Source organism: Drosophila willistoni (genome assembly GCF_018902025.1).
Source record: "Drosophila willistoni isolate 14030-0811.24 chromosome 2L unlocalized genomic scaffold, UCI_dwil_1.1 Seg196, whole genome shotgun sequence".
Taxonomy (NCBI): Eukaryota; Metazoa; Arthropoda; class Insecta; order Diptera; family Drosophilidae; genus Drosophila; species Drosophila willistoni.
This window is the reverse complement of record NW_025814048.1, coordinates 427,560-453,138: the sequence shown is the minus strand read 5'-3', so window position 1 is coordinate 453,138 and position 25,579 is coordinate 427,560. Positions and strand designations below refer to the sequence as shown.

At 39.6% G+C, this 25,579-nt stretch overlaps 9 protein-coding genes across 15 annotated transcripts; 3 read left to right on the top strand and 6 right to left on the bottom strand.

Annotated features, from left to right (window-relative positions):
- Nucleotides 1-921: 921 nt before the first annotated feature.
- LOC111519821 (chymotrypsin-2) lies at nt 922-1,976 on the bottom strand. Of its 3 annotated transcripts, XM_047010009.1 has the most exons (3): nt 1,673-1,976; nt 1,334-1,601; nt 1,187-1,278 (listed from the first exon to the last, which is right to left on the bottom strand). In XM_047010009.1, the coding sequence occupies exons 1-3, from the start codon at nt 1,942-1,944 to the stop codon at nt 1,249-1,251; spliced, it is 570 nt and encodes a 189-aa protein (XP_046865965.1). In that variant the 5' UTR covers nt 1,945-1,976; the 3' UTR covers nt 1,187-1,248. The 3 variants fall into 3 exon arrangements, with proteins under 3 accessions (XP_046865963.1, XP_046865964.1, XP_046865965.1); XM_047010007.1 differs by having other exon boundaries at nt 922-1,601; XM_047010008.1 differs by having other exon boundaries at nt 922-1,413; nt 1,725-1,976.
- Nucleotides 1,977-3,675: 1,699 nt separating this feature from the next.
- On the top strand, nt 3,676-16,392 carry LOC6639735. 5 transcript variants are annotated; one of them, XM_023181872.2, is made up of 19 exons: nt 3,676-3,939; nt 6,034-6,394; nt 7,926-7,981; nt 8,058-8,290; nt 8,362-8,549; nt 8,763-8,858; nt 10,047-10,258; nt 10,457-10,613; nt 11,309-11,837; nt 12,687-12,978; nt 13,063-13,316; nt 14,069-14,494; nt 14,549-14,746; nt 14,826-14,969; nt 15,043-15,222; nt 15,290-15,469; nt 15,593-15,676; nt 15,743-15,808; nt 16,139-16,392. In XM_023181872.2, the coding sequence occupies exons 2-19, from the start codon at nt 6,130-6,132 to the stop codon at nt 16,254-16,256; spliced, it is 3,678 nt and encodes a 1,225-aa protein (XP_023037640.1). In that variant the 5' UTR covers nt 3,676-3,939; nt 6,034-6,129; the 3' UTR covers nt 16,257-16,392. The 5 variants fall into 5 exon arrangements, with proteins under 5 accessions (XP_023037640.1, XP_023037639.1, XP_023037641.1 ...); XM_023181871.2 differs by having other exon boundaries at nt 16,136-16,392; XM_023181873.2 differs by having other exon boundaries at nt 16,050-16,200.
- LOC6639893 (NSFL1 cofactor p47) lies at nt 6,484-7,892 on the top strand. The gene is made up of 2 exons (XM_002062848.4): nt 6,484-7,221; nt 7,282-7,892. Exons 1-2 carry the CDS (start codon nt 6,625-6,627, stop codon nt 7,768-7,770), a joined length of 1,086 nt encoding a protein of 361 aa, XP_002062884.1. The 5' UTR covers nt 6,484-6,624; the 3' UTR covers nt 7,771-7,892.
- Nucleotides 16,393-16,566: 174 nt separating the features above from the next.
- On the bottom strand, nt 16,567-17,646 carry LOC111519810 (cuticle protein 16.5). The gene is made up of 3 exons (XM_023181844.2): nt 17,581-17,646; nt 17,044-17,317; nt 16,567-16,979 (listed from the first exon to the last, which is right to left on the bottom strand). The coding sequence occupies exons 2-3, from the start codon at nt 17,047-17,049 to the stop codon at nt 16,647-16,649; spliced, it is 339 nt and encodes a 112-aa protein (XP_023037612.1). The 5' UTR covers nt 17,050-17,317; nt 17,581-17,646; the 3' UTR covers nt 16,567-16,646.
- Nucleotides 17,647-17,690: 44 nt separating this feature from the next.
- LOC6639738 (GPI mannosyltransferase 4) lies at nt 17,691-20,040 on the bottom strand. Its single transcript, XM_023181843.2, has 2 exons — nt 19,804-20,040; nt 17,691-19,738 (listed from the first exon to the last, which is right to left on the bottom strand). Exons 1-2 carry the CDS (start codon nt 19,970-19,972, stop codon nt 17,796-17,798), a joined length of 2,112 nt encoding a protein of 703 aa, XP_023037611.1. The 5' UTR covers nt 19,973-20,040; the 3' UTR covers nt 17,691-17,795.
- A 662-nt stretch (nt 20,041-20,702) lies between these two features.
- On the top strand, nt 20,703-21,589 carry LOC6639680 (trypsin delta). The gene has a single exon (XM_002062854.4). The coding sequence runs from the start codon at nt 20,718-20,720 to the stop codon at nt 21,495-21,497; it is 780 nt and encodes a 259-aa protein (XP_002062890.1). The 5' UTR covers nt 20,703-20,717; the 3' UTR covers nt 21,498-21,589.
- Nucleotides 21,590-22,487, bottom strand: LOC6639681 (trypsin alpha-3). The gene has a single exon (XM_002062855.4). The coding sequence runs from the start codon at nt 22,461-22,463 to the stop codon at nt 21,672-21,674; it is 792 nt and encodes a 263-aa protein (XP_002062891.1). The 5' UTR covers nt 22,464-22,487; the 3' UTR covers nt 21,590-21,671.
- A 279-nt stretch (nt 22,488-22,766) lies between these two features.
- LOC6639682 (trypsin epsilon) lies at nt 22,767-23,988 on the bottom strand. Its single transcript, XM_002062856.3, has 2 exons — nt 23,958-23,988; nt 22,767-23,422 (listed from the first exon to the last, which is right to left on the bottom strand). Exons 1-2 carry the CDS (start codon nt 23,986-23,988, stop codon nt 22,767-22,769), a joined length of 687 nt encoding a protein of 228 aa, XP_002062892.2.
- Nucleotides 23,989-24,445: 457 nt separating this feature from the next.
- Nucleotides 24,446-25,342, bottom strand: LOC6639683 (trypsin zeta). Its single transcript, XM_002062857.3, has one exon. It carries the CDS (start codon nt 25,325-25,327, stop codon nt 24,476-24,478), a length of 852 nt encoding a protein of 283 aa, XP_002062893.1. The 5' UTR covers nt 25,328-25,342; the 3' UTR covers nt 24,446-24,475.
- Between the last annotated feature and the right edge of the window lie 237 nt (nt 25,343-25,579).

Below are 25,579 nucleotides of genomic sequence, written 5' to 3'. Positions count from 1 at the left end.
ACAAAAAAAAAAAGCACTCTTGCTTTTGGCCAAAATCACTTTGGCACTAGCCACTGGAACACTCGTTGCGGCGCCCGCAAGGCCTTAATACGTTCATACGTAGTTGTCGCCACATTTGCGCTCATTTTTCGGTTTTACTCTGCTCATTAGTGCGGCTTTAATTTTCGGTTATTGTGCTTGTCCGTGCTCGGGTCTCGTTCTGGTTTTGGTTTGGTTTAGCTTGGTATGGTTATGGTTCTGATGCTGACTCTGACTCTCCTTTTGTGCGTTGGTTTTGGTTTCGGTTTTTGGTTCTGTCGCTGTTGGCTATTGCATTAAATTTACATTTGCCTCACAAACATTTTTGAATTTAATTTGCAAAAGCATAAAATTGCATTATTCAGTGCCGCTCGCATTTTGCCCTGCAACCGCACATTGCCGTCACAATTGCCCCTTAGGCTATGCAACAGTTTCATTTTTAGCCTTTCTGTGTCTAATTTTTATGGAGCATGTGTCATCTTATCATCTTTTATTTAGAAAATATATTATCTAATAAAAATACAGAACATTTTAACAGCATTAGCTATAAATTCAATTCGCCAAAAGATAAATAACCTATTGCCATGGGCAACTGAAAAATTTAGCCATATTTTATTTTCAGTAACCTGCAGCTAACTTGTGAAACCTTTGAATACATTTTTTATAACCTTTGCATTAAAAAAGTATCAATCGACTAGCAATGGTGATTTTCTAGCAAACTGCTGAAGCGAAGATGCTCAAAAATTTTTAGTTTTTGTGCAGCTTTACACACAAGCTGACTGAATGGTGAGCAAATGTTTGTCTATTATATCTCATTATAGACAACTAAGTAATTGCAGATTATAAGACAATCTATTTTTCTTTAAAATTATAAACACAATAAACACAACGGATTTCCATCGATTTATGAGAATGGATATTCGACAGATTTTTTTTAATTTCAAGAAACTAAGCCAATGAAGAGTTGAAAATATATCAAGAGAAGCCACATTTGTCCAAGTTGTATAGAATGCGTACCATCTCCTATACCTGTAATCGTTTTGTACACCCAGTCCTTATAATGCGAAAAATTTACAAATTTAATGGCCTGAACACCTTCACACACTTGGATGCCACCTATAACACCAGCGAGAGTATCTTTACACATCAGTGGACCGCCAAGATCACCAGGACAAACTTCACCCTCCGCCACAGGCTCAACGCATAGGTTACCCTCGCGGTGATAGTGTTTTATAAACATTTCACAGTGCTCATGTCTAGCTATGAGAACACTTAAGAATAGTATCTCATTGGAGTAGGGACCGTGACTATATACCTGACCCCATCCCATGGTGATACAGCGTAGGCCTTCGGTAATATTCATGAATGTCCGACGCTGGATTGGCCTCACGTTTCCTAAGTTATGGGGAATAAGTTCGGTTAAAAGAATTATAGCTAAATCATTTGTCATGTAACGCTTGTAGTTAGGATGTATAATAATTCGATCACATCGACGGGACTCATCGTTACTGAAATTATCAAGGCGGCGACTACTACCAAATACAACCAATACACCACGAGGATTCATGACGGACTTGTATTTGCTGTAATATGAGAGTAGAGAAGTCGGCAAAGTTGGCCAAAGTAAACAAACTAAACTTCGCTTATCACTTACTCAGTAAGACAGTGCGCCGCTGTTAATATTGCGCGACGACTAATGACCATACCTGTACAAAAGTGATTATCACCATTATAGCGAATCTTATCGATAGTACGTATCGATACTACATGTCGTCCTAAAACAGCATAATCTGCCTGATACCCGCCGGCAATTAACATTTCGAATGACTCATCATCAAGATCGGAGATAACGCCTCGATTAAACCAGCAGCATTTTGGTAAGGCCAGAAAAATCGAAAAAGAAATTAATATTGAGCTTATTTTCATTGCTTACTTTGTTTAATCCATGGAACAATAAAATTCACAGTTGACTCGTAATCATACCTATATTAAGTAAGTAATCACAATGGTTTGTTGACCATTTTTGTTAAGACAAAACAAGTGAAAATTGTTTATATAACAGTTGTTTAAATGAGTGAATTAATTTCTGAACAAAGGAAACTATTAGTACAATACTAATGTGATTAAGTTAGTGAATGAGGCAGAGATCTAGTAAGCAATTAATGAGTCATTAAGTGTGAAAAAAAGAAACAAATTTATTGAATAGGACGGAAAATAATACAACAGGGCAGAACATGACTAAAATAAATCTAAGTCTGTAATCGATTTAGTAAACCATCAGAAAATAGACAAATGAGCAGGGATCAAAAGAAGTAAGTGAATCCCTGTGAAGTGTGCAGTGCGACTCAACTTTAGTGTATATGCACACATGAATATGTTGAATATTTCAAGTCATACTTCGCATACTTAAGGGATTTCGTTTTACCTATCCATCCATCAGTTCAGTCAGTGAGTGCATATTTCATGTCTATTGCAGATTCGTAAGTGAAAGCATTTCCCCCATGCATAACAAAGGACTACAAATGTAGAAAGAACTACAGCACAGAAGGGAATATGTGATACAAAAATCCAAAGATGGCAAAAGAAGTCAATGTCAATGCACAATGCCAAATGACAGTTGCTCCGGCGCTTGTCATAGATAAAATGCAAACGAAATTTTACATTCTCTATCACCTTCACACTTTGCCATTGCATGCAATTTTACAGAAAGTTTTTAAAGTTTTTAAATCATTGCCTCCAGGGCTACCTTAACAAAAATTCTCAAACATAAAATGCATAAATCAAAATGAAATTGAATTTTAGCCATGAAAAAGCATTGCATACGCTAAGGCGTCCTAGTCATCGTCCTCTATGAGTATGTGGGTGTGTGTGAGTGTAGAAGCCCGCTGTGACAATATGTGTATGTATGAAGGAGACGAAGACATCCTTTGCTCCTTATTCCTACCACCCGCCATGAGCCACTTTTGACTGAATGCACGCTGCTCGTCGTTGTTGCTAGTGAGTGGTGTTAAGAAAAACTTTGTCTGGCTTTGGCGTTGAATGCTGAACTTTAAAACAAAGTCTACTTCCATACTTTATGCAAAGCTCAAGAGAAGAAAAGAAAAACTACCAAAAAATTGCTACTTGTTCTTACTTATGAGCTATATTACCACCACGAACAATGGCCAACAGCTCCATAAGCTCCACACACTTTACATGGAGACAGTGAAGTAAAGGAGATAGAAAGAACGAGATAAGGCCACATTAAATGCAATTGGAATTCCAGGTTTTCCACCTAAGTGTATGTGCATGCTTTTTCCCCGTTTTAGCATTTCCCGCCATTACAATTTTCACCTCTACCACCACAATAAGGGAAAATGGAAAAACACAGAAAAATTTCTAAGTTTTCTTTTCCAATTATTTGTGCGAAAACTAAAAAATGAGAAATCAGTCTTCTGACGGCACTTACAATTGCAAAACGTTTCCATTTTTATTAGTGTCTGCGATTTGTATTTTTGCAGGACTAAGTTTTAGCTATAATAGTTTAAGTTGTTATATAAAATAAATAAAAACAAGCGTTACGTTAGCTATCTAATTAATATAAGCTAAACTAAGCAGAAAAATGAAAAAGTAAATAGTTAATTATACAAAAATGCAGATAAAATGTGAACAAAAGCGAGAGTGAGAGAACGAGATTGATTTGTAATCGATTTGTCGGAACTGGTGTCGAAAATAAACACACACAAATCGAATGCTATGGTGGTCCGGGATATTTTAATATAACAAAAATCAACATATCAAAATAAAAAAAAATACATAAATTCCAACCACAGACATAAGGCACAGCAGAGGGAGTGGGAAAGAGAGAGACTCTCAAAACACAACGACCCACCAACGGCCCACCAACATCTATTAATTAATTAGAAACGGCAATCCAACGAGGTACGTCTGTATGTTTATAATACATACATATAGTCATATGTATTTAGAGTCAGTACACTTCATTCACCATGCAATTTATTAATTAGTAAACGATTTTATGCATTGGCGAAAATTAGACCGCTGAATCAACGTAATCACTGTCATCATCATAAGAATATATATCATTTTTTAAAATGCTATTAGTTTTTGTTTGAGTCCAATTAAATTTATAAACATTTTTATATACTTTCTAATGCGTAAATAATAGTAATTGTGAATCATTTTTATTTATTTTATTTTTTATAGCATGAGTATTTTTTTCTTTAAGAAGTATTTCGTATTTCAACATGGGTATTTTCAAATACATTCTATTAAAATATTTTTATTTCCTTCTAATAAAAAGCATCCCGTAAATTTCGCCAAATTTTAGCCCTCATGCTTATTCAGAATTTCAACAATTATTCTGTTTACAGTAAACTAGATTGTATGTAATGTCTTTATATATCATGGATAAAGTTTCATATTGTGTGTAATTTGTGTGCATAGTATTGGTGAACTCATGCTTTGAACTTTGTCACCTCTGCCGGTTAGTTATCATAAAACGGCTTAAACACTAATATGTCCCTCACGACAAGTGTGGGAGTAAGTTTGCTTTCAGCAAAAACACACTCTAGGCTTGTTGCAATCGTATCAAGTTGCCTTCAAAAGGGCTCAATTCAAGCGCGCCTTGAATCGTCCAAGAGCCTCTTCTTCTCAACAGCGACCCCCCGATTCAATGGGGTATCGAATTTTAATGACCCACTTTCCGGCTCAAGACTATTTAATTTTTACTCGTATTGGTTTGGTCTAATTCTGTCCCAGTGTGTTGCAAATCCCAGAGCATTGCAATTAGTTGGTAGTATTGGCGATATAGTCAAGGAAAACTAACTAACGAACAAATGAGTTGAAAGGCATGAGCAAGTAGCAGAGGAGTAGAAAAACTTGAGAGGCTTCCACCAGGCCCTCCTAACACCCGTCCTACACACCCTAAAAAGTCACTGCACTTAAGGGAGAGACTAAGGGGAGAAAAAAAAGATAAGTGAGAAATACGAATGCTATGAGAAAGCAAATAAATGAAAGCACAAAATCGTTTTTTTTTTCTTTTTGCAGTCTGGGAAAGTCATTACCCATGAATGTTGGGAGGCAAGAAGGGGTAAAAAAAACACATTTTCTTTTTTTTTGTGTTTTGCCCGCTGACAGCTTTTCGAAAACGAAACTGAAAATAAATTGAACATGAAATTAATAGAATTAACGACTACAAAACTCAATTCAAGGCAACAATGCTCAAACATATACTACCCAACTACCCCCCTAGGGCAATAAAGAATAAAAATGGCGATAAAAATGGTGAAGAAAAAGCAACTTTTATTGGCGAAATGAAACTGAAGTGTAGTCAGGTAGACTAAATGGCAATTTTGGAAAATTAAATGCGGAGATAGAAGGCACTCGTATATATTAATAATAAATTTAGTTGGTTTTTTATTGTTTACCATATATGTAATTACTTAGCAAGTAATACTTACTTGCTACCGCATACTACTAAATGTTTATGTAATAGTTTTTAATGTTTCTAATCATGTATGTATCCTTTTCAAACCCCATTTCTGATTACATAAGCCGTAGGTTTTTTTTCAGTCTAATTTAGATTCGAAGTCCAAATAAGCTAGAATCCGGAAATATTCTCTGCATGAATGAAAATAGATTTTAAAAGAGCATTAAAATACATCTCTAGGAACTATTAATTAATTTTTATCACATAGTATATACATATGTATGTATGTATATATATATAGCACATTTAATTGATGTGAATTTTGTAAGGATGCCATAAACCTATGGGGGTTACATTGGCTTACTCACATAGACACACACACACACATTCATTTATTCATATGAATGCATAATTGGAACATAAAATACCAAAAATATTTCACAACAATGTTGTCTGCCCAGTGCTCCCACTTCTCCTCCTCAAAACGATAGAAAAGGCATTCATTGTGCCTCCCTTCCAGCCTCTTTCTCTATCCCACTCTGGCCGTCTATTGGTGGCCATTCCTAACTTTTATTCATTCACAGGACACGGCCGCAAAAAGAAAGGAAAAAGGAAAATAGGAAACTAAAAAGGACATAGAGGAGAGAAGGAGGAGAATAAGGTCTAGTCCAGCCGAGAAGATGGACCAGCGTAATCTAACACTGCCACCGCCAGACGCAACAACAATTATGTCCTCGTCATCAGCCATAGCCATGGCTATGGCAAGCGTCGCAACAACAGTGGCGGCACCAACAACATCAGGCATAGCAACAACAACAGCAACTACAACGCCCGCAACATTTTTTACATACAGCATACCAGGCATGGACATTTCTCCGGGGCCATTTATATTCACCTACGTTAGTGAATTTTTATCGCTTATCACGCCCGAGGAGATGCCGCTGGGTAAGTAATGAATGTGAGGTAGACATTTTTAATGGGTTAGCAACAAATCCCCTTTGGAAACACTCTCCCTGGTTATCTAATGAATTCTGAGAGGCCTTAGATACATCGATCATACATACACACATAAAGAACACTCACAATGTTTATTTGATAAATTATACAAAATTGGTCAACAAATCGGACGGAAACCAGTGGAACCTGACGAGCCAGTCAGCTCCAATCCACCACAAATGTCCAATGAGCAGAAGGTGGACACATTTATGAAGAAACATGGCGTTAGGGAGGACATTGCCCGTCAATATCTTACGGCAAATGGTTGGGTGCTCGATCAGGCTAGTTTTAGATATGAATCCGATAAAGATGGACGCAATAATAATCCAACTAAAGAGGATACCGCCAGTTTACCAGATCCCCAGTCCTTACATTCTCTCATTAGTCAACATACGAATCGAAATGCTACCGATAAAGATGAAGGATATTTTGCTGGAGCCTCAGAGAGTTCTGGTCAACAAATTGGAGGTCCCAAGCGTGTGAGTATAGAGAACTCCACGCCAGCTCTAACCACCAATGACAGTGATCGTAGTATACGGGCCTGGGGAACAGGAATACGCTTAGGCAGCGCTCATCCCATTAATCCACCGCCAGCACGCAGTGATTCCGAAGATTCAGAGCTGCAAACTGAAACGGAACATACAATTGTGGTGCTTCATCTATGGTCCGAAGGTTTTTCTCTTGACGATGGTTCGTTGCGACCCTATGAAGTACCAGAGAATGAGCGTTTTCTGCGCGCGGTTCTACGTGGTGACTATCCCCATGAGATGCAAGAGGTACACACCCTATAGCCTTTTCACCTACTTAAACAATTAACTATTTTGTCTTGCCCTCAGTTTGGCCATCGTGTGGAGCTAAGTGTACAGGATCATACAAACGAAAGTTTTCGTCACCTTTCGCGTAAACAGTTTATGGGTTCCGGTCGCCTTTTGGGTAGTCCATCCCCGCGTGTGGAATCAGCCACTACCCCTCAGTCAATTCCAACTGCCAATTTGACACCCGAACAGCGGGCCGAAAGCGGCTTGCACTTTAATGAAAAGCTACCAATGACGGTGATTCAATTGAGATTAGCTGATGGCAGCCGTGTAGCAGCTCGCTTCAATCTTACTCACATCATCGCGGATATCTATCGTTATATACGCCTAGCACGACCTCATTATTCGAGTCAACGTTTCATACTGATCACAGCATTTCCACGTCAACAATTGGATGAATCAGATCCTCGTACTTTGGGTCAGGCTGATCTACGAAATGTATTGGTCATTCAACATTTATGCGAAGATCCGGACGACGAACAAACCCAGTCTGATGGTGAACCCGTTTAAAAATAAATTGACTCTAACCAACTTCTAATGAAAAGTGACACAAAAGCTAGAAAGGGGGAACTCTACACTAACTTTTTGTTAAGTCAAAATTTCAGTTAATACAGAGTCTGAACAACTGTAAACAATTGTGCCTAAAATTAATTTATCAATTTCAGAATCCATCCGTGATGTGCTACACAATAATGTTAGTCTCATAGACTTTGCCTCCAATGTAAGTGAGGATGAAAGTGTGTTTTCCTTACAACTATTAAACTCCGAGTCTCTGTCTCCTTCTGTCTCTACATTAGGCAATTAAAATTGAATCGGGTTTCTTAGCCCTAATGAGTATCTTTGCCATTTTGGCTCTGGTTCCCCTTATTGCCACCTGTGCCTGGTGCTGTGGTCGTCGCTCCACTCAAGATGAAATCGATCGAATACGGAAGGCACCTGTGCACATACGCGATGAGTCACTGGAAGAGAATCTACAGTGCCGTAAAAGTGCCGGCTTGGTCACACTCTGGATAATCTTTGTCTTGCTCACGTAAGTGCCCAATGTAAAGTGAGGAAAAAGAATGGAGTGAAAAACTTTTCCACTTTCATGGCTATTTGCAGGTTGAGCGACTTTAGCATATTTTATGCCAACAGTCGACTATCCGCAGGCATTGAGATGTCACCCGAGATGGTCAAATCGGCTGTTCATGATGTGGAGGTCTTTCTGAAGGATACCCATTTACAAATCAAACACAAACTGGATAATGGCTTTCATGTATCCGTGGAAAGAGTCGTCAAAGATTTGGAAGGTTCCAAATAAAGTTTTATTTTTTGCTCTCAATTTTTTTTATTATTTCTTCATTTTCTCTTGCCAACTTTATAGAGTTTTCGATTCATATATTATGCTAAAAGTTGATGCATTGCACTTGGAGTTATTTCAACTCCCCCGTTCTCCTTCCCATTTTCCTCTATCACTCTATAGCGTGTATATGTGCCCTCAATTTCCTCTATTCTTTTCACAGACGTGGATGTTCTCCTTGGCGAACCAATTCAAGCGGAAATATCTGCACACACTGGCCTCGAGCTAGCATATGATTCATTGACAACACTCAGCCTGGGTGAGTAGTATTCATTGGTTAAGTGCTAGCTTGGCTTTACTTGACCAAATGCTGCGTGTTCGCTACGGACTTGACCCAAATTCCTCATTGTCCACATTGTGGTTGCATTGACGGAGGGAGAGAAAAAACTGAATAGAACAAAAAATCAGGCCTATACATTTGAGAACATGGTCAAGCAATGTAGAGGCGAGACAGAGAAAAGCAAGGGCCGTCTCTGTAGTACGGCACACTGCACACAACGAAACATAATCAAAGTTCTTATACAACAATGGTTGAAATAGTTCAAATATCAAATAGACAAAAAATAAATAATAATCTACTTAAGAGTCCTTGCGAAAATCTTATAATAACATAAACCATTTTGTCAATGTTTTTCTTTGAAAGTAAATATCTTTTAGTATAATATCTGAAGCAAGCAATACTTGTTATGAGTGGGTTGAGATAACGTACTTTTCAATAAATTAAAAAGCAACGCATTAAAACGATTGCAAGTACAGAAAGCAAATATGAAAAACTTTTATGGAAAGGAACACCACAATATTGGAGTTTTCTATCCAAATATTTATATACAGAAACTATTTTTCTTTTTAAATATTACCTGGTATTACTCATCATCTTTTTCAAATTTGACTTAAAGTCTTGTGCCGACCAAAGCAAGAAAATGAAAATGAATAACTGCAAAATGTTTCTCTCATAACAGATTAATTGTATATTGGTCCTTTAATATTTTTTTCTGATTCCCGCATTCAAAATGTTTGAAAATAATTTACATTTAATTACAATTTAAGAGATTCTTATTCCTAAATCCAAGATGTTCACCATATTTATAAATAGGTGATATAATTTATGTGTAGATATATGACACGTAGAATAGAAACTCTCAATCAAGACAAATTTCACACGAAATCTAGAAGAAGAACACGATTGTTTGCATTTTGTGGCATTCAATTTCATTAGAGCGGCAGCGGCTCCTTCCAAGAAATACGAAATACATGACCAAAGACAACAATAAATGCAACAAGAGGAGTAGCAAAGGACAAATGTCAAGATGACGGCTTGCAGCGTACTTATATTTGCACTACTAGCCACAATGTGCAATCTGCTATCCATGTTCTGTTATAACAATATTTTCATGGATATTCTTTTGGGTCCGCCCCTTCTCATTCTGTATCCTTGTCTTTCGGTTAGCGAACGCGGAGCTCATCTATCGCGTCCTCATGCTTCAGGAAACAGTCGGCCGTGCTCTAAAGCTCTCGCAGGAGGCAGCGGCACGCATGGAGGAGCTGCAAATACAGTTATCCGTGCTGCAGCGCCAATGCACTTACCGGGATCGTCCGCTTTGCGATACATTGCGTATACGCAGTTTCGAGGAGAATGGGGTCGTCGATGCCCTCAAGACGGTAAGTCTTCTTTACATTCTGCCTTTCCATTTCTGGTCAAGAGGAGCAGGACTAGAAATAGCTTGCTGGATATTTTCATTTGATTCCTTTTGCCTTATGTATTTAATTTTCGCTCTTATTTCTTTTCATCTCCCTTTGTGTTATGGCATATCCTATTTCCTGTGCAACACTACGACGACAACGTCGACGATTTGTCAGCTGCAAGAGGACCAGAGCATCTTTCGTATGCGCTACTTGGGTGAAATTGAATTTGGTGCAACTGTCAAAAATCTGACATCGGAAGTTGGCGTGTCACGTTCCATTTTCAGCAATTTCCCGCAGCAAGTTAAACATGACACGGCATATGAGCGAAACTGTAAGTTCGAAATAAACCAACAACCGGAAATACAAGACTAATAACAATTTTAAATTCATCACTTAAATTCCCACTTTTTAACCTATGTAGTAATTAGTTTTTTAGATGATTAATTTTATCATTTAATCTTAAATCATCAAAGCTAGATAAGAATTAGCTTATTTTAGATATATCAATTGTTAAAGCTTATCGTTTGCCAATTCCGTTGTTTTTTTTTAAATATGAAAATTAAATACGCAAGAAATTGCATTAATTCAAGACTAAACTAAAATCTAATTTAAAAGGATTTTAAACTCAATAGAGATGAAAATTTAGAAGGCTACTTGCTAAGCAGTTTAGTCAGTTGGTTTGCTGTCTCTCTGTCCGTCTGTCTGTCTGTGCTTGAAACAAACGTGCTATAAATCTATTAACAAAATCGAATGGCAACAATGTTGGGCATAAGCCAAGCCAATACCAAACTCGATTATAGCTTCAATTTAAATGTACAATTCAATCAATAGCACACTCATACACATAGACACAATCACCTGAACTATGTGAATTCCCGTACCAAAGCGAAACATAGTGGTTGGCAAACAAGTTTCGACACAATATTAATTACTGTCACATGTTCTGGGTTGGCTAATTGAATTGCCCAAAACACTTTTGAACAGCAGCTTCTCACTCAGTTTGCCTATGTCGGTCTCTTTTTTTAGATACACTGGAACAATTGGCCAGCATAAGACATCGGACAACAGCTAATGCCCAATTGTTGACTTCGACTATAAATGCTCTACTTCAGCGTCTAGAGCGAACTTGGCCAAATCTTCAGCCCTTGTACAATGATCTCAAGGATTGGGCCGATGCATATTGGAGCATTGGTTGGATAGCCGGTTTGGTCATAGTCTGGGTGATACTCTTTATGCTTATGTCGTATTGTTGCTTTCTCTGTGAATCAAATACCAAATCGGGAGTAGTCTTTTTCGTAGCCGTAATGATTATATGCCTGGCCAGCATTTGTCTAACCGTCTATGGTATAATATCCTTGGCTATTGGTGGCAATACGGAAGTATTCCTTTGTCGTTCACTTTATGGTGAAAGCAACTATGATATGTTGGGTAAGCTATTCGATAAACCGGGATATGTGTACGAAAGGGAACCGCAAACTGGAATCATTGGTGAGCTACTGCGTCCGGCTGGCGTTAATCGCTCTGTGGTCAATGTTAGTTTGGACAAAGCTCTCAGGTAAATATATGTATCTAAATAGATGTAGCTAACAATGGACACACACACACAAGTCACCTGCCCTTTTCTCGACCAAATTTCCAACGAATTTTGTTATCCAATTACCTTGATACTGTACGTGCCTGTAATTTCGATATGCCCCTTGGAGCAATAGAAGCTAATGATTATTATTAGCCCTCACTTAAGTGTTTTATTATATAAGCCAATTTGTAGTCTTTTTTTGTACATTTTTCCTTCAAATTCTTTACGTTGAATCATGGAACTAGATTTGTTACTATTTCGAACTGTGTCCTCTTATATCCCAACCACATGGTAAAGTGGAGAATGTGTCAGTGTTTCGTATCGTACCACAAAGTTTTGAAAGCCCAATGAAATTTGCTAGCCACATGGCACTCAATTTTATGCAAAGAACCAATGCACCAATCATTCTTTCCCCCACCCCCTGCAACTGGTTCCAAACATAGAGTACTTGTAACCGCAAATTTTAAGCACGATTCCAATTATCTGCACAGATACAAAATGCACAAGGCCCAGAGAGAGAAAGAGAGAAAGAGAGAGAGGGAGGGTGAGTAAAGGTCTGTGGATGAGGTCTGTGTGCTGCATATGCATGACCAGTCACCGAACGACCCATGTGCTTCTCCTGCTCCTCCTCCTACTACATGTAAGCTTACAGATGATAGATAGTTCGAGTGTGTGTGTGCGTTTGAATGGTAGATTTTGTTTTTAGCCAACAAAATTTTCTGACATTTCTCTTTGACAACTTTTACAACCAACCCTCGGCCATCTACAACCACACCCACACCCAAACCCGCACACACCCACTCAATACATCCACATAACGAACCTTAGAGGCTGCGAACAAAATCAAGCATCGTACAATGTCTTTCAATTGGATGCATTCGTTAATACCACGAAAATAGCCGATTTGAAACAATTTCCAAAAGTATCAACTGCCATCGATGCCATATCCGTATCCGAACGTACCATGCTCTCTCTAACCCAATCAATACAGAATATATTGGAGAATATGCTGCAAACATCGACATTCAATTTAACAACATATCGTAGCAGTGTGGGTGCACCTACACCCGAAAAGGATTTGGCTACATTCATTGATCAAATGCAACGGGTGGCCTTACAGGTGATTAGGCGCAGCAGGAAGCAAAGCAAACCAACTAAAATATGTCAATTTTTATGAAACGTGTCTCTCTCTCCACCTCTGTAGATACAAGATGTCGCAACATCGTCGCGCATGACCACCCTGGGGAGTCGTTCAAAACGTTTACAGGCATCCATACTGCAGCCATTGGAAAATTTACAGAATGAAATACTTTATCATTTGACGGCATTGGAATTGCAAAGGGATCCCTGGGCCAAGCAAGTCAATCAGACACTTAACCATTTGAAGAGCATTCAGGGCTATCTCGAGAATAAGGCTGGTGAGATATGTCACAATATGACGCGTGCCTACACAGAGCGGTAAGTGGACCACAGGACCTCCCAGGATACTCCCCGCACTCTGGACTGCATCATTGGGCAAAGTTAATTGCAAAGTGTTTGCATTGTTAGCCTTACTGTGTTGCTCTTTCTCCTCGTGCGTGTGTCCAGACAAATAAACCAACAAACAACTCAGGCCAACAACTCAAACAAACAGCAGCAGCAACAACAAGCAAACAAGCACAGGGACTTATTGGGGGTGGACTCAACTTTCCTGTTTTATCAGATAATTGAAAGTTGTAATCGTTTGATTACGTTGGACCAAGTGTCATGATTGCATTTTTTGCAAGTGAAGAAAAATTTCTATCAAGTCTAGAATATGGAAATGAAATTGTCAAGTCAACCAGAACGTGAAAGTTGATCCAATTTGTTTGCAAAACATTCACTTGGACAAAACGATTTTGAAAAGGGAAAAACTGCATGCAAAACACAATAAATTATAGAGAAATTAGGGCGTTTGTTGAAAAGACTTTAAAAACGGTTTAATAATCTTAGCTTAAAGACATTTATTAGTTGCTTTATAAAATTTTGTCATAGAAACCAATTGGGAATAACAAGTGCATTAAGCCAGTTGAAAGTTGTAATTACAAGTACTTTTCAAGCAAAATATCGATCATTTTTTTAATTTTGTGAATTAAGATTAACATGGTATTAAAAAGACCTCAATCATTTATTTTAAACTCTTGAAAACGATGTACATTTACCTACCACCTTTTCATCTCCTGTTTTGGCAGCCTCAAAGCCTATTTGACCAGTAGCCGCGCCACTATGGAATCACAACTGGGTGATACAACCACCAAATGTCGTCCTTTCTATGATACTTTTGATGCTAGTCGCACATTCTTATGTCGCAATATGGTCGACTTTATCAATGGGCTGACATTCTGCATATTTTTAACACTCTTACTTTGGGCAATTGGCACGCCGGTTGGTCTAAATTTGATTACCATACAAACGCGTTTAAATGTCATGCAAGAGGCCGAATCGCGTAAGAGGCATCGTAGATCAGACCAAAGTCGTGGCCGTGAAAGGGATCAGGAGAGTGGTCGAGGCCGTAAGAAGCAGCGCAGCACAAGCAGTGCGAAGAGCAAGAGCAAGAGCAGCGCATCACGAGATCGTAGCTCAAGTAGCACGGCTAGAGCAAAGCCAAGGCCACCACTGTAAGAAAATGGGATCATCTTGAGAGCATGTTTAATAAGTATCCTCCCATTTAGACGACGCACTGCCACAGAAGAGACTCTGGACTTAGCTGATGAGGACTCTACACCATCGCGACAGCACCACGAACCACAACAGGAGCAGAGGCGCCCAGAGCCGGAGCGTGAACGTAGTCGAGAGCGGGAGCTAAGTCGTGGCAGGGAAATGACAAACATTGGAACACCTGTGCGTAGTCGCAGCCGCCAGCAACAGCTGTGAGTAGCCCAAAAATATTCATGTAGTTCGACGCATTCAGGACTCTCATTTCAACTCATCTCATATTTTGGACAAAAGGCGCAACGAGCCCGTGGATGACAATTGGGGTGGTAATTCATCCAGTGGCCCAAGTAGAGCCAACTCCAATGAGCGCGAACGTGAGAGTCAGTCTAGAAAGGTTCTCAACATTTGGCAATCGCGCAATAAATACAAGCCACCGCTGTAAGTTTAGATAAGGCCCCATCCTCTCAATTAGTTTCGTCTCCCTTTCAATAGCTTCGATTTTCTGTCATAGTCGCAAGCAGGGAACTGAGGAATATGATTTTCAAGATGACCAAGCCCCCGATAATGAGCAGGATAGTGGGTGGCGTGCCCAGAATAACTCAGCCAGCCAATCAGTTAGTCCAGAGCCTACCACACGACATTGGCAGGCCCCGGCAGAGAATCAGTTCAATCTTCGTACTAAGCAAAAGTCGTAAGTGTTTAAAGACAGTACCTTCTTTCTGGATCTCTGTCTCTCAGATATGGGTCTCTTCTTAAAGTCGTAGTACCAATACGGAAAGAGGAGAAATTATTCGTCGCCCTGTAACGCCCGTATTGAAGGTGAATCCCGATATACCGGCTGCTGTGCCCATGCCTCGAACGCCGATGCGTTTGAGGAGTAAAGTGTCGCTAACTGCTCGCGCCGTACAGGATATTGTGAACAAAAGGAGTCAGCGACTGTGAGTTTCTCATTCCTTTCGAAGAGAAGTTCCCCGAGTCTTGCCATCTGCATCTCAACCATAAAGAATCCAAATAAATACATACATACAGTGATATGTACTTATCATGTATTTATTTTTTAGCCAACGAACTGGTACCGATGAGTTTGATTTGGATGAGAGTGACACGTATGGTACTGGCGGACATCTAGATGCCGATGTTGCGGCGTAAGTCCAACTGATTTATCAGTTTTCGATCATACATGTATATGTTTCCTTTTTCATTGCCCCCAGGGCACGTCGGACACCGCCACGCAATGCACCTCCGCCTCCGCCTCCTCCAGCGGCCGGCTTAAACAGGTTCTACCAACGTTATTAAGCGCTAAATGCTTTTACATATATATATATACATATATATATATATTTTATATATACATACATACATGTATATATAATTTTTTTTTATGAATGCATTTTTGATTTTTGATTGTTGGTCTTACTTTTTGGCTTCTATTTTTTCGTTTTATATATTCTTTTCATTTAATCGAGTCGTAACTAATCAATACCAATCAAAACACACACAATTCTTATGTGTTCACAGCGACAAAGTCTATATATTCTGAACTTACTCCTCCCCCTTTCTTTCCCTTCGCCAACCCAAATCAACTCCAAATCGAAATCCAACAGCAGATACAACAGTAGCGAACGCACTGTACGATGGAATGAAGCTAATGATGATGAAGAGGATTTTCATTTTGAGGATGTCGACTCACCGAATCCCATGTACTTGAGCCATAATCTCCATTGAAAAAAAAATCGAAATAATTTCCTAAAATAAATTTAATGTCTTTGTTTTGTATGCAATCATAAAAAATTTAGTCCAAATAGTCCTTTGAAATTACAACAAATGTAATTATGAAATAAAATACATTTTTAAATGTAAATTGTCTTTTGTCTGAAGCTTTGCTGGTTACCCTATAAATGCCTTAGAAATGATTAAAGTGATTAAATTTTCAAAGATCTGTAGCTCTAAAGTATCCTTTGAGAGGACAGATCGCTTCTATAAAAATTCAACAATTGAGAGATTTGAGTCAAATATAATTTCGAAAATTTCAAAATTGAAGTTTGAAGAAAGTTTATTCATTTGTCAGATGGTTTAGAAGCAAGTACTTTTTTTTGTATAACATATCGACAATGTTTACTTCTTCTTCAAGAAGGGGCTGACCACAGCTGGAGCAGCATAAGTGGCCACTGGAGCAGTGTAGGCAGGAGCAGCATAAGTCAAAGGAGCAGTGTAGGCAGGAGCGGCACTGTACACGGATGGAGCGAAAGGAGCAGCAGCAGCATAGGTTGAGTAGGCAGCTGGGGCAGCATAAGCAGAGTAGGTCGTTGGTACACCAGCGGCATAGGTGGTCACTGGAGCGGTGTAGGTGGCAGCAGCATAGGCAGGAGCGGCGGCATAAGTTGTTACTGGTGCAGCCAGGAAACCAGCCTGGGCAGCAGCAATGCAAAGAGTCAAGCAGATAAGGAACTAGAGAAAGACAATTGGATAAATTTTATAAAAATATTTATAATAATTTGCTATTGCTTTATACCTTCATGTTGAATTGGTTGGTTTGTTTGTTAGTTTAACTGTCGGATGACTGATGCTGTTTGGCCATTTGCACCATGGTTTTATAGGCCGAACTCACTGAGTGACGTGTAGGCGAGGTCGGGAAACGGGTTTACGGCTTAAAATTTATGAATTAGAACACACAACAATTGCGTTCGCAATGAGATCTTTTGCTGAGTAACGTTCATTGAACGCGGATGCCGTGTAGAGACGCCCGGTCGGCGTGTCCAATGGATTACAATGCTTTTGGTTGACAACTGAAAAAGAAAAAAAATGAAAGAATTAAATATTATCAGTGATCTTTGTTTGTTTCAACATGGTGCTGCGGGGTAAACCCAATAGCTTCCAAATAAGCTCAATTGACGGATCATTTGTTTTGCATTAAATGAATGGAACTTTGAGAAGAATAAAGTCTGCATAATCCAAGTGACTTACTAACTCGGAGTGCATTCAAAGAAACAAGGTTTCTGTGAAACTATTGAGAAAACCCTCGCTTAGACTTGCGTAATCTTAAACTTACCTATTGTTTATAGTCTTGTTCCCCATTCTATTTGAATTATTTTAACAATTTGATTATTTCCATAGCTAATTTAAAGTAAACTTAGGCATTAATTACAAACTAGTTTGAACTTAATTATCTGAAGGAATTAGTTACTGTATTGCATTAACAAATTAAGTAATTGTGTAAGACACTCTTTGGTATCTATGCTATGAATGAGTACTTCTATGTCAATTCTACGCTGGTGCTTTCGACAAGAGCTTTGGTATGGACTTCGATACAATTTTCCTTGAGGGATTCTGTCGCTTCACATCTATCTCGTACAGTGCCAGACCAAATTGATGAATAAATGAACTAAATTGTTTATTGAGGTAGCTGAAACTGAAGTCTGGTGTTTGTTCCAGGGCACAAGTGCCACGCAAATCATCGTGTAGCCAATGCGGTGCATCCACGTCACAAGGATGACGTCCTTGTAGCCTTGGGAATGCCTCTGTCGAGAGATGTGGATAGTAAACGGAGAGTAGTTCCATATTTAGATAACTGCTGGCATTTGAACGCTGCAACGCTTCATATAGATCCCCACTTAGAGATGCGGGAATGGCCAAGTAGAGTTTGTAACGCAAGTGATCGGGTCCCGAAAGTTTAACCTCACAACTGCCACTAATGAGTTTCACCTTGTGCATTAAATTCTCCAGTGGTAAACCTCCATATTCATAGAGATAAAAATCCCTTTTGTACCTAAAGCGCTGATGAGTTCGACGATTGAAATGCATTACCCTGGAACTTGGCACATTGACTAGATGCAGAGGTAGACTATAAGTATGTGAGGTCATCAAATGGATGTGAGTGGCCATTGGTTTGGTAGCCACTATATGAGCCATGCCCTGAGCTAGGGGAAACACCCCAGCCTGATGTATGAACCCGAAAAAAAGAGTCAGCACTACATTGGCCACATACCAAATCCTCAATAGATACGGACCCGACGCTTTGCCCGAGAGCACCCGTTCATACATCCAACGCAGCAGAAAATGCTCCTTTTGGAATGGATATTTAGCACTGAAACCGGTTATTAGTTTGGGGGCATGCAACACAAGTAGTGGCAATGCCAAGGGCAGTAGAAAACGTGGCTCCTGATGATTGATCAGTGATAGAAAGAAGAGTGGCACAAAAATGGCTCCCGACATAAGGGAAACAATGCTTTGGAAACGTGGCAGCAATTGATACTCTGCTCGGAAGAAACGCCATAAGAGCTGGGCAAAAGCACCCAACGCCGCCAAGGCCAAAACATTAAAAAGCAGCGGCATATTCACTATTAAATGGACATAGCACGGATGTACACCATGGCTAGCTGTCTGAGTTGAATCCAGATTGTACTTAATGAAATTCCATGGAGTAAACACAAAGTTCTCGATCCCCAACTGAAGCATATGCAGTTCGCCGACTGTTAAATGTTGATAGTAAAGCGAGTCACAGAATATGAAGAGAAAGAGCGCCGGCACAGAGCACACACAAAATAATCCTATGCGTAGATTGAAGTCCCTGAATGTTACACTCCTTGTACCCATTCCACGCAGCAGCCAAAAGAACACCATGGGTGATCCAAAGAGCAGAAATGTTGGACGATTGAATACACCGGCCACACAAATACTAGACATAGCCATCATATGTTGAAAATTGTGGGCAGGTAAAGCATTTTTCAGCTTCCAAATCTTTACACGCTCACTAATCGACTCAGCCTTGTCGTATTTCTCCTCAAGGAACTCCTTCTTATACACCACAGTGTTTGTGCGTAGCATACATTCGGACACCAGGTAAAGGAGCCATGAGCACATGGCCAACTCTAAAGTATTAGAGAATGTGCGCGTGCCAAAGACCAACAGGACCCAGGAGCTTCCCATGGCCAGCAAACGTATCTCATGCCGCATGCTATACAACCGGCAAATGCGGTACAAACACCAATCATTGCAGTACGATATCAGTGTGTAGACCAGACGTGGGAACACCAAAAAGGCATAGGTACTAATCATTTCTACATTCCACCAATGCCGCGCATAAAGAGCCACAAACTCATAGAAGCTCCAGGGAATTCGTAGCAGAACAAATGGCAATGTGATGCTCCTTAATGGCATAGAATTATTGAACTCCCAGGTACGAGTGTGCTCCAAACGGAAGTGGTCACCTAGCAATCGCAAAGGGAAAAACGCTCAAATTATTCCAGTTAATTTAATCTATGCCTCACCTCACCTGTCATCACCTCCACACTTTGAAAAAATTCATCCGGATGCACATAGCCCAATTGCGGCACAAAAACCAAAACCAAACGCAGGACAACAAAAAAGAAATAAGTATTCAAATATTTGTCGGTTGGAGCACGATTATGCCAAAGTTGCGTTATATGTCGGGTCAAACGCATTTTGGACAGGTCCTGGAATCCTTATTGCTATGTAAACAATTTTTTTTTTTGTTGGGTGAAGAAAAAACAATAACAATAGAGTTGCCAGATAGATAAATGTCGACACCGGTAACACTACATCTACATCGTCCGATGAGTCTAAAAATTTGAGTTTATCTACATGTACATAAAGTTCTACACTTAAACAATTTCAAATTTTCCGTTACTTTAACAAACTAGATATTTAAATATATAATAGCCTATTTTAGATACTAGATAGTACTTGCTTCAAAATAAAGCGGTCTTAAACTGTTATTGGTATTTAGCTTAGTTTCAGCTTTTATTTAAAATGATACAAATTTAAAAACAAAACGAGAATAATAGTGCATTAATTATGTTTAACCAACTTTTGTGTAAAAAGGTCTAATTTGAGACATTGAATGAGATTGATTAATATGTTTATATGTTCTTGCATCAATAATCTAAACCTTTTCCATGCTTTGGAATTTCTGTTAACAATTACTCATCATCTTGTAAGGGTTCGTACCCTTAAGCAAGTACAAAATAATTGATTCGAAAGAACGTAAAATTTGGACAAGTTGCAGACACAGGGAAAGGAAGATTTACGACTTTCCGAGTTTTTGAGTAGATTACGTGATTATTGTGGCAATTGATTACGGGTTAATACTTAGTTGATAATAACTATGATTGTGAGTCTATAAAAAGACGAAAAAGTCCAACGCTCGACTTCAGTTCATCAACGGAAATGTTGCGTGTGTTGATTGCCATCTGTCTGGTCGGATTTTCGCTATCCCATGCGGTGCCCATGCCAGATGGGCGTATTGTAGGCGGACAGGATGCCGATATCCGTGATTATCCCCATCAAATCTCCATGCGATACAACGGAAATCATCGCTGTGGAGGCAGTATCATAACAAGGAATATTATCGTGAGTGCTGCTCATTGTGTAAACACTTTAACGGGTCCCTCGAATCTGACTATTGTGGCTGGCTCTACTACACTTTCGGAAAAGAATCAGGAATTTCCTGTCATCAAATTTATTGTTCATAGTAACTACAGAGTCTACAACAATGACTACGATGTCGCCCTTTTGATTGTAAATGGCGATTTCGAGTTTAGTGAGTACATTCAGCCTATCCAATTGGCCCAGGAGCGACCGGAGCATGGAGCTATTGTAACTGTAACAGGCTGGGGTACTTTAGAGGAAGGGGGCTATATACCCAATATCCTGCAACAAGTTGATGTGAATGTCGTGGACAATTCCGAGTGCAAGGGCACCTACTCCATTCTGTTGACCAGTCGCATGATGTGTGCAGCTGTCACAGAGGGTGGCAAAGATGCCTGTCAAGGTGACTCTGGTGGCCCGCTAATCTACAATAATGAACTACTCGGAATTGTATCCTGGGGCTATGGATGTGCACGTGAATCGGTGCCCGGTGTATATGCCTCTGTTCCAGAACTACGTAACTGGATATTGGAGACACGAGATCAATTTGCCGATGTGGGTATCATTGAATTCCTATAAAGAAAATACCCATGCGCATTTCATTCCTATATTTATCTAAGTAATTGTGAACGCAAAACAAAAAGAAAAAAGAGTGCACATATTTTTATAAATTTGATTGTAGTTTTTAGTTTTATTTATGGTCAAACGTAATCGCCACTCAAAGCGATAGCAAAACAGCTCTAATCAGCGCATTTATAGTGCTCCAGCTGCTGCCAGGGTCTCATCGATCCAGCTCTTTAGACTCGTAACAAAAGTATATACAGTGGGATAACCCACTCGGCCACAACCACGTCCCCAGGAGACCAAACCGACCAGTTGGTCATCAATCACCAAAGGTCCACCAGTATCTCCTTGACAGGCATCTTTCCCTCCGTTCGTTACATCACCGGCACAAACCATGCGATCGGTAACCTCACCCACACCATAGATGTTAGTGCACTGTTCCATACTGACAATTGGCACCTGAACCTGTTCCAAATAATAACTATTTTGTGATCCCTCCTCACGATAACCCCAACCGGCAACAGTGGCCAGTCGTCCGGTGGCTGGACGCTCGGCTCTCAAGCCAATTGCTTTAACATTTGATCGTGTAAAATTTAAGGCCGTATCCAGAAGTACTACGCCAATATCATAGTCGGCTGTATAGTAGTCAAAGTCCGAATGATAGGTCCAATTGGCAACGGGATAGACAATGCCATCGCTGGCATTACGGGTATTGGCACCAACCACTGCTAGGATTTTTGTGCCCTCTTGTAAATTGTGTAGACACTGAGCCGCAGTGACTATTGACCATTCGTTATATATGATGCCAGCACATTCGTGCATATAACTCGATTCGGCATTCCGGCGATAACGTAATGATACCATATACGGATGCCTAGCTATATCCACTGTTGTGCCGTTTACAATACGCGGTTCCAGATCAGATAAACCATAAGAAAATGAGGCTAAAACCAGGAGAAGGATCAACCGTAATACACACATATTTTTTGGAATGTGAACGTGAACGTTTCAATGGTTAATATCGAACTGATTGTAAATTATGATTGCTGAAATACAAAAATTTGCAGTGAACCAGTGTGGGATTATGATTATCTTAATTGATGTGGCCAGCCACTTAAGATAGCCAACAGAACGAACAAACAGGCTACAACCGAGATAGTGTCGTTCCAATGGCAAATCAACCACATTCCAAGAACTCTCTTTCTCTCTATCAAGTAAAATAACCGATAATGAACCTTGCTGATACCGTATTTTATTCAATCATAAAAGAACCAATTGACTATTTCAACTTATTTTCAAAGTTTTGGCGGTTTCCTCCTGTATCCATTCGCTGCAGTGCACAAGGTTGGTATACACGCCGGGAAAGTCTGTAAGACCGCATCCTTTTCGACCCCACGACACCAAGCCGATGGCCAAGTCATTAATCACCAGAGCTCCTCCAGCATCGCCTGCGCAAGTGTCTCCGCGATTGCCTGCTGCACAAAGCATGGACAACGTTATTCTATCCTCTCCATAGAACTTACGACATTTTCTTAACTCTACAGTCTGTAGGTGGATCAATTGTAGTGTTTCCACTGTTGATTCCTCACTGGAGATGCCTCCCCAACCAGCAACAACTACTACACTGGCATCATTGGGCTCAACTTCAGCTAGGCCTATGGTGCTTACTCCGATCCCATCCAACTTCATTTGGTGCGCCAATACAACCAGAGCCAAATCATTATCCATTAGCCACATATCGAATTCGGGATGAATAATAATACGATTTACCAGATAGATACTTCCTTTGCTACCTGTTCGATGAGTCTCCCCGGCTATCACATGCAACTGTTTCGCCATCACATTGCGGACACATGTTGCAGTTGTCAAAATCACTTCAGAGGAATAGATTGTGCCAGCACAGCGATGAATAAACGGTTCGGATTGATTTTTGATACACACTCCAAATTGGATGAAACTGTCTGTTTACTTGAAAACGTTACGGATAACTAAAATTGCCACGAATAGTACAAGATACCGAATATCTAAAAGTTAATTACTTATCGTAAAATGGTATAATATCTAGAGTGCAACACTTATCGTATCATTATAGATCTATATAGGTATGTGGTTCAATTAACAAACAATTATTTTTATACCCTGGCAAAAAGGTATATTAATTTTGGTCAGAAGTATGCAACGATTAGACCATCTCAAGCCTCTCCGACCATATAAGGTATATATATTCTTGATCAGCACGACGAGACGAGTTCATTTAGCCATATCAGTCCGTCCGTCCGTCTGGATCAAATCCTCTTAACGGATTGCAGTCTAAATAATTCTACTAAGCACCCGTATGAAATGGTATATTAAAGTCTTAAAATCGAACCAAAGATAGCGACGTTATGGGTAAAATTCAAAAATTTGGTGATGTGCTAAATAAAATTTTAGGTACTTGTAATCTAAAAAGTGGTTTTTAATTTGTGCACGGTATACCGAAGTCGGCTAGAAGTCTTAGTAACTTCATTTTAATAGAATACTTTTCGAATCTTCACTTAAAATTAAAATGGTGCACAATCTAAAATCTGATTCGAATATAATCTCATCCACTTATAGTAAGTTTTCAAACTCAATGACGACCACTTGCACTTATCAACAGAAGCTTTTGAGTGTATCTTTTCTAAAAAGTTAAAAACTCTTAAAGGAAATTAAAATCTGGTGGATTGAAGAAATCGTTTAATATAGAAGATTTATATGACATTAATCAGGGCATTTCCAGACATGTTCGTAGAACAGATTGTAAGCTGATTAGAATCTTAGATTTGATGACTAAGGTCAATTTGTATTATTTTGCCGTTAAAAAACCACAAAGTATTATTTCCACCCATATCAACTGCACGTAATCTAATAGAAGTTCTTAATCATGGAATTACACAAGAACCAATGATTTTTCTGATAGTGATTATCAAAGAAAACAACATAAGTCAAGGCACATGGTCGAATTTATTACGAAATCAATTTAATTTTTTTCGTAGCAATGTAATTTCTGCAAGTTTTGCATCGATCCAGGGTCTTAAATTGGGCACATTAGCATAGACGCCAGGATATTCGGCCAAGGCACATTCAGCGCCCCAGGATACAACGCCAGCCAATTGACGATTAACTACAAGAGGACCTCCGGAATCTCCCTGGCAGGCATCTTTACCACCAACACCACGAACACCAGCGCACAGCATCGAGCTGGTTATGTTAAAGAGACCATCCTCATAGTCCTCGTAATCGGCATCACAGACTTCGTTACTAACTATTGGCACATCGACGGCAAGTAGGACATAGGAGGATGAGCCACGGTATGTGGTGGTGCCCCAACCACTTATTTTACTCATGGCACCCGCCAATGGTGGCTCACTAGCCAAGGGAATGGCTTTGATGTTATGATTATTCAATGGCAATGAAGGATTAAGGACCAAAAGGGCCACATCATTGTCGTAGCGTGCCTCTTTGTAGTATTGCTCATGCATTATGATCTGCGAGACGGAAACAATCACGCCATCTGTTTCATTACGATAATTTGTGCCAGCCACAACTTTCCATTGGCTTGGTACAGTTGCCGAAATGCAATGAGCTGCTGTAATTGCAATATCTTCGGCTATAATCGAAGCCCCGCAAACATGAGAAAAGGCATTTTGCGGTGCGGTTATAGCCTTACGACGCAACGATAACTGATAGGGGCAGAGGGCAACATCAGTTTCATAGCCGCCGACAATACGCGGATCGATTGGTTCGTCCTGCAAAGGTAGCGATGAAACTTCCAAGGCCAATAGCACCAGAAGTCCGAGTGAAACACAAGGTAAAACGCGTGACATGTTCGTCAAAGTCGGCGGTTAACTTTTAACTAAGTTTCTGAACGCCACAAAAGGCCATATTTATCACCAATTAAAGATATCAGGCGGTTGGTCAGAGCCATATTTTATAGAGGATCATAAAATACAGGTTTGGATACTAACTACCGATTAACTTGGCTAGTCATAAGGGAGATAAGGTTCAATTTCATAGGTCTAAAATGAAAGACGACAATAAATGTCTATAGAATGCAGGTTAAGCGATATTTTTAGATG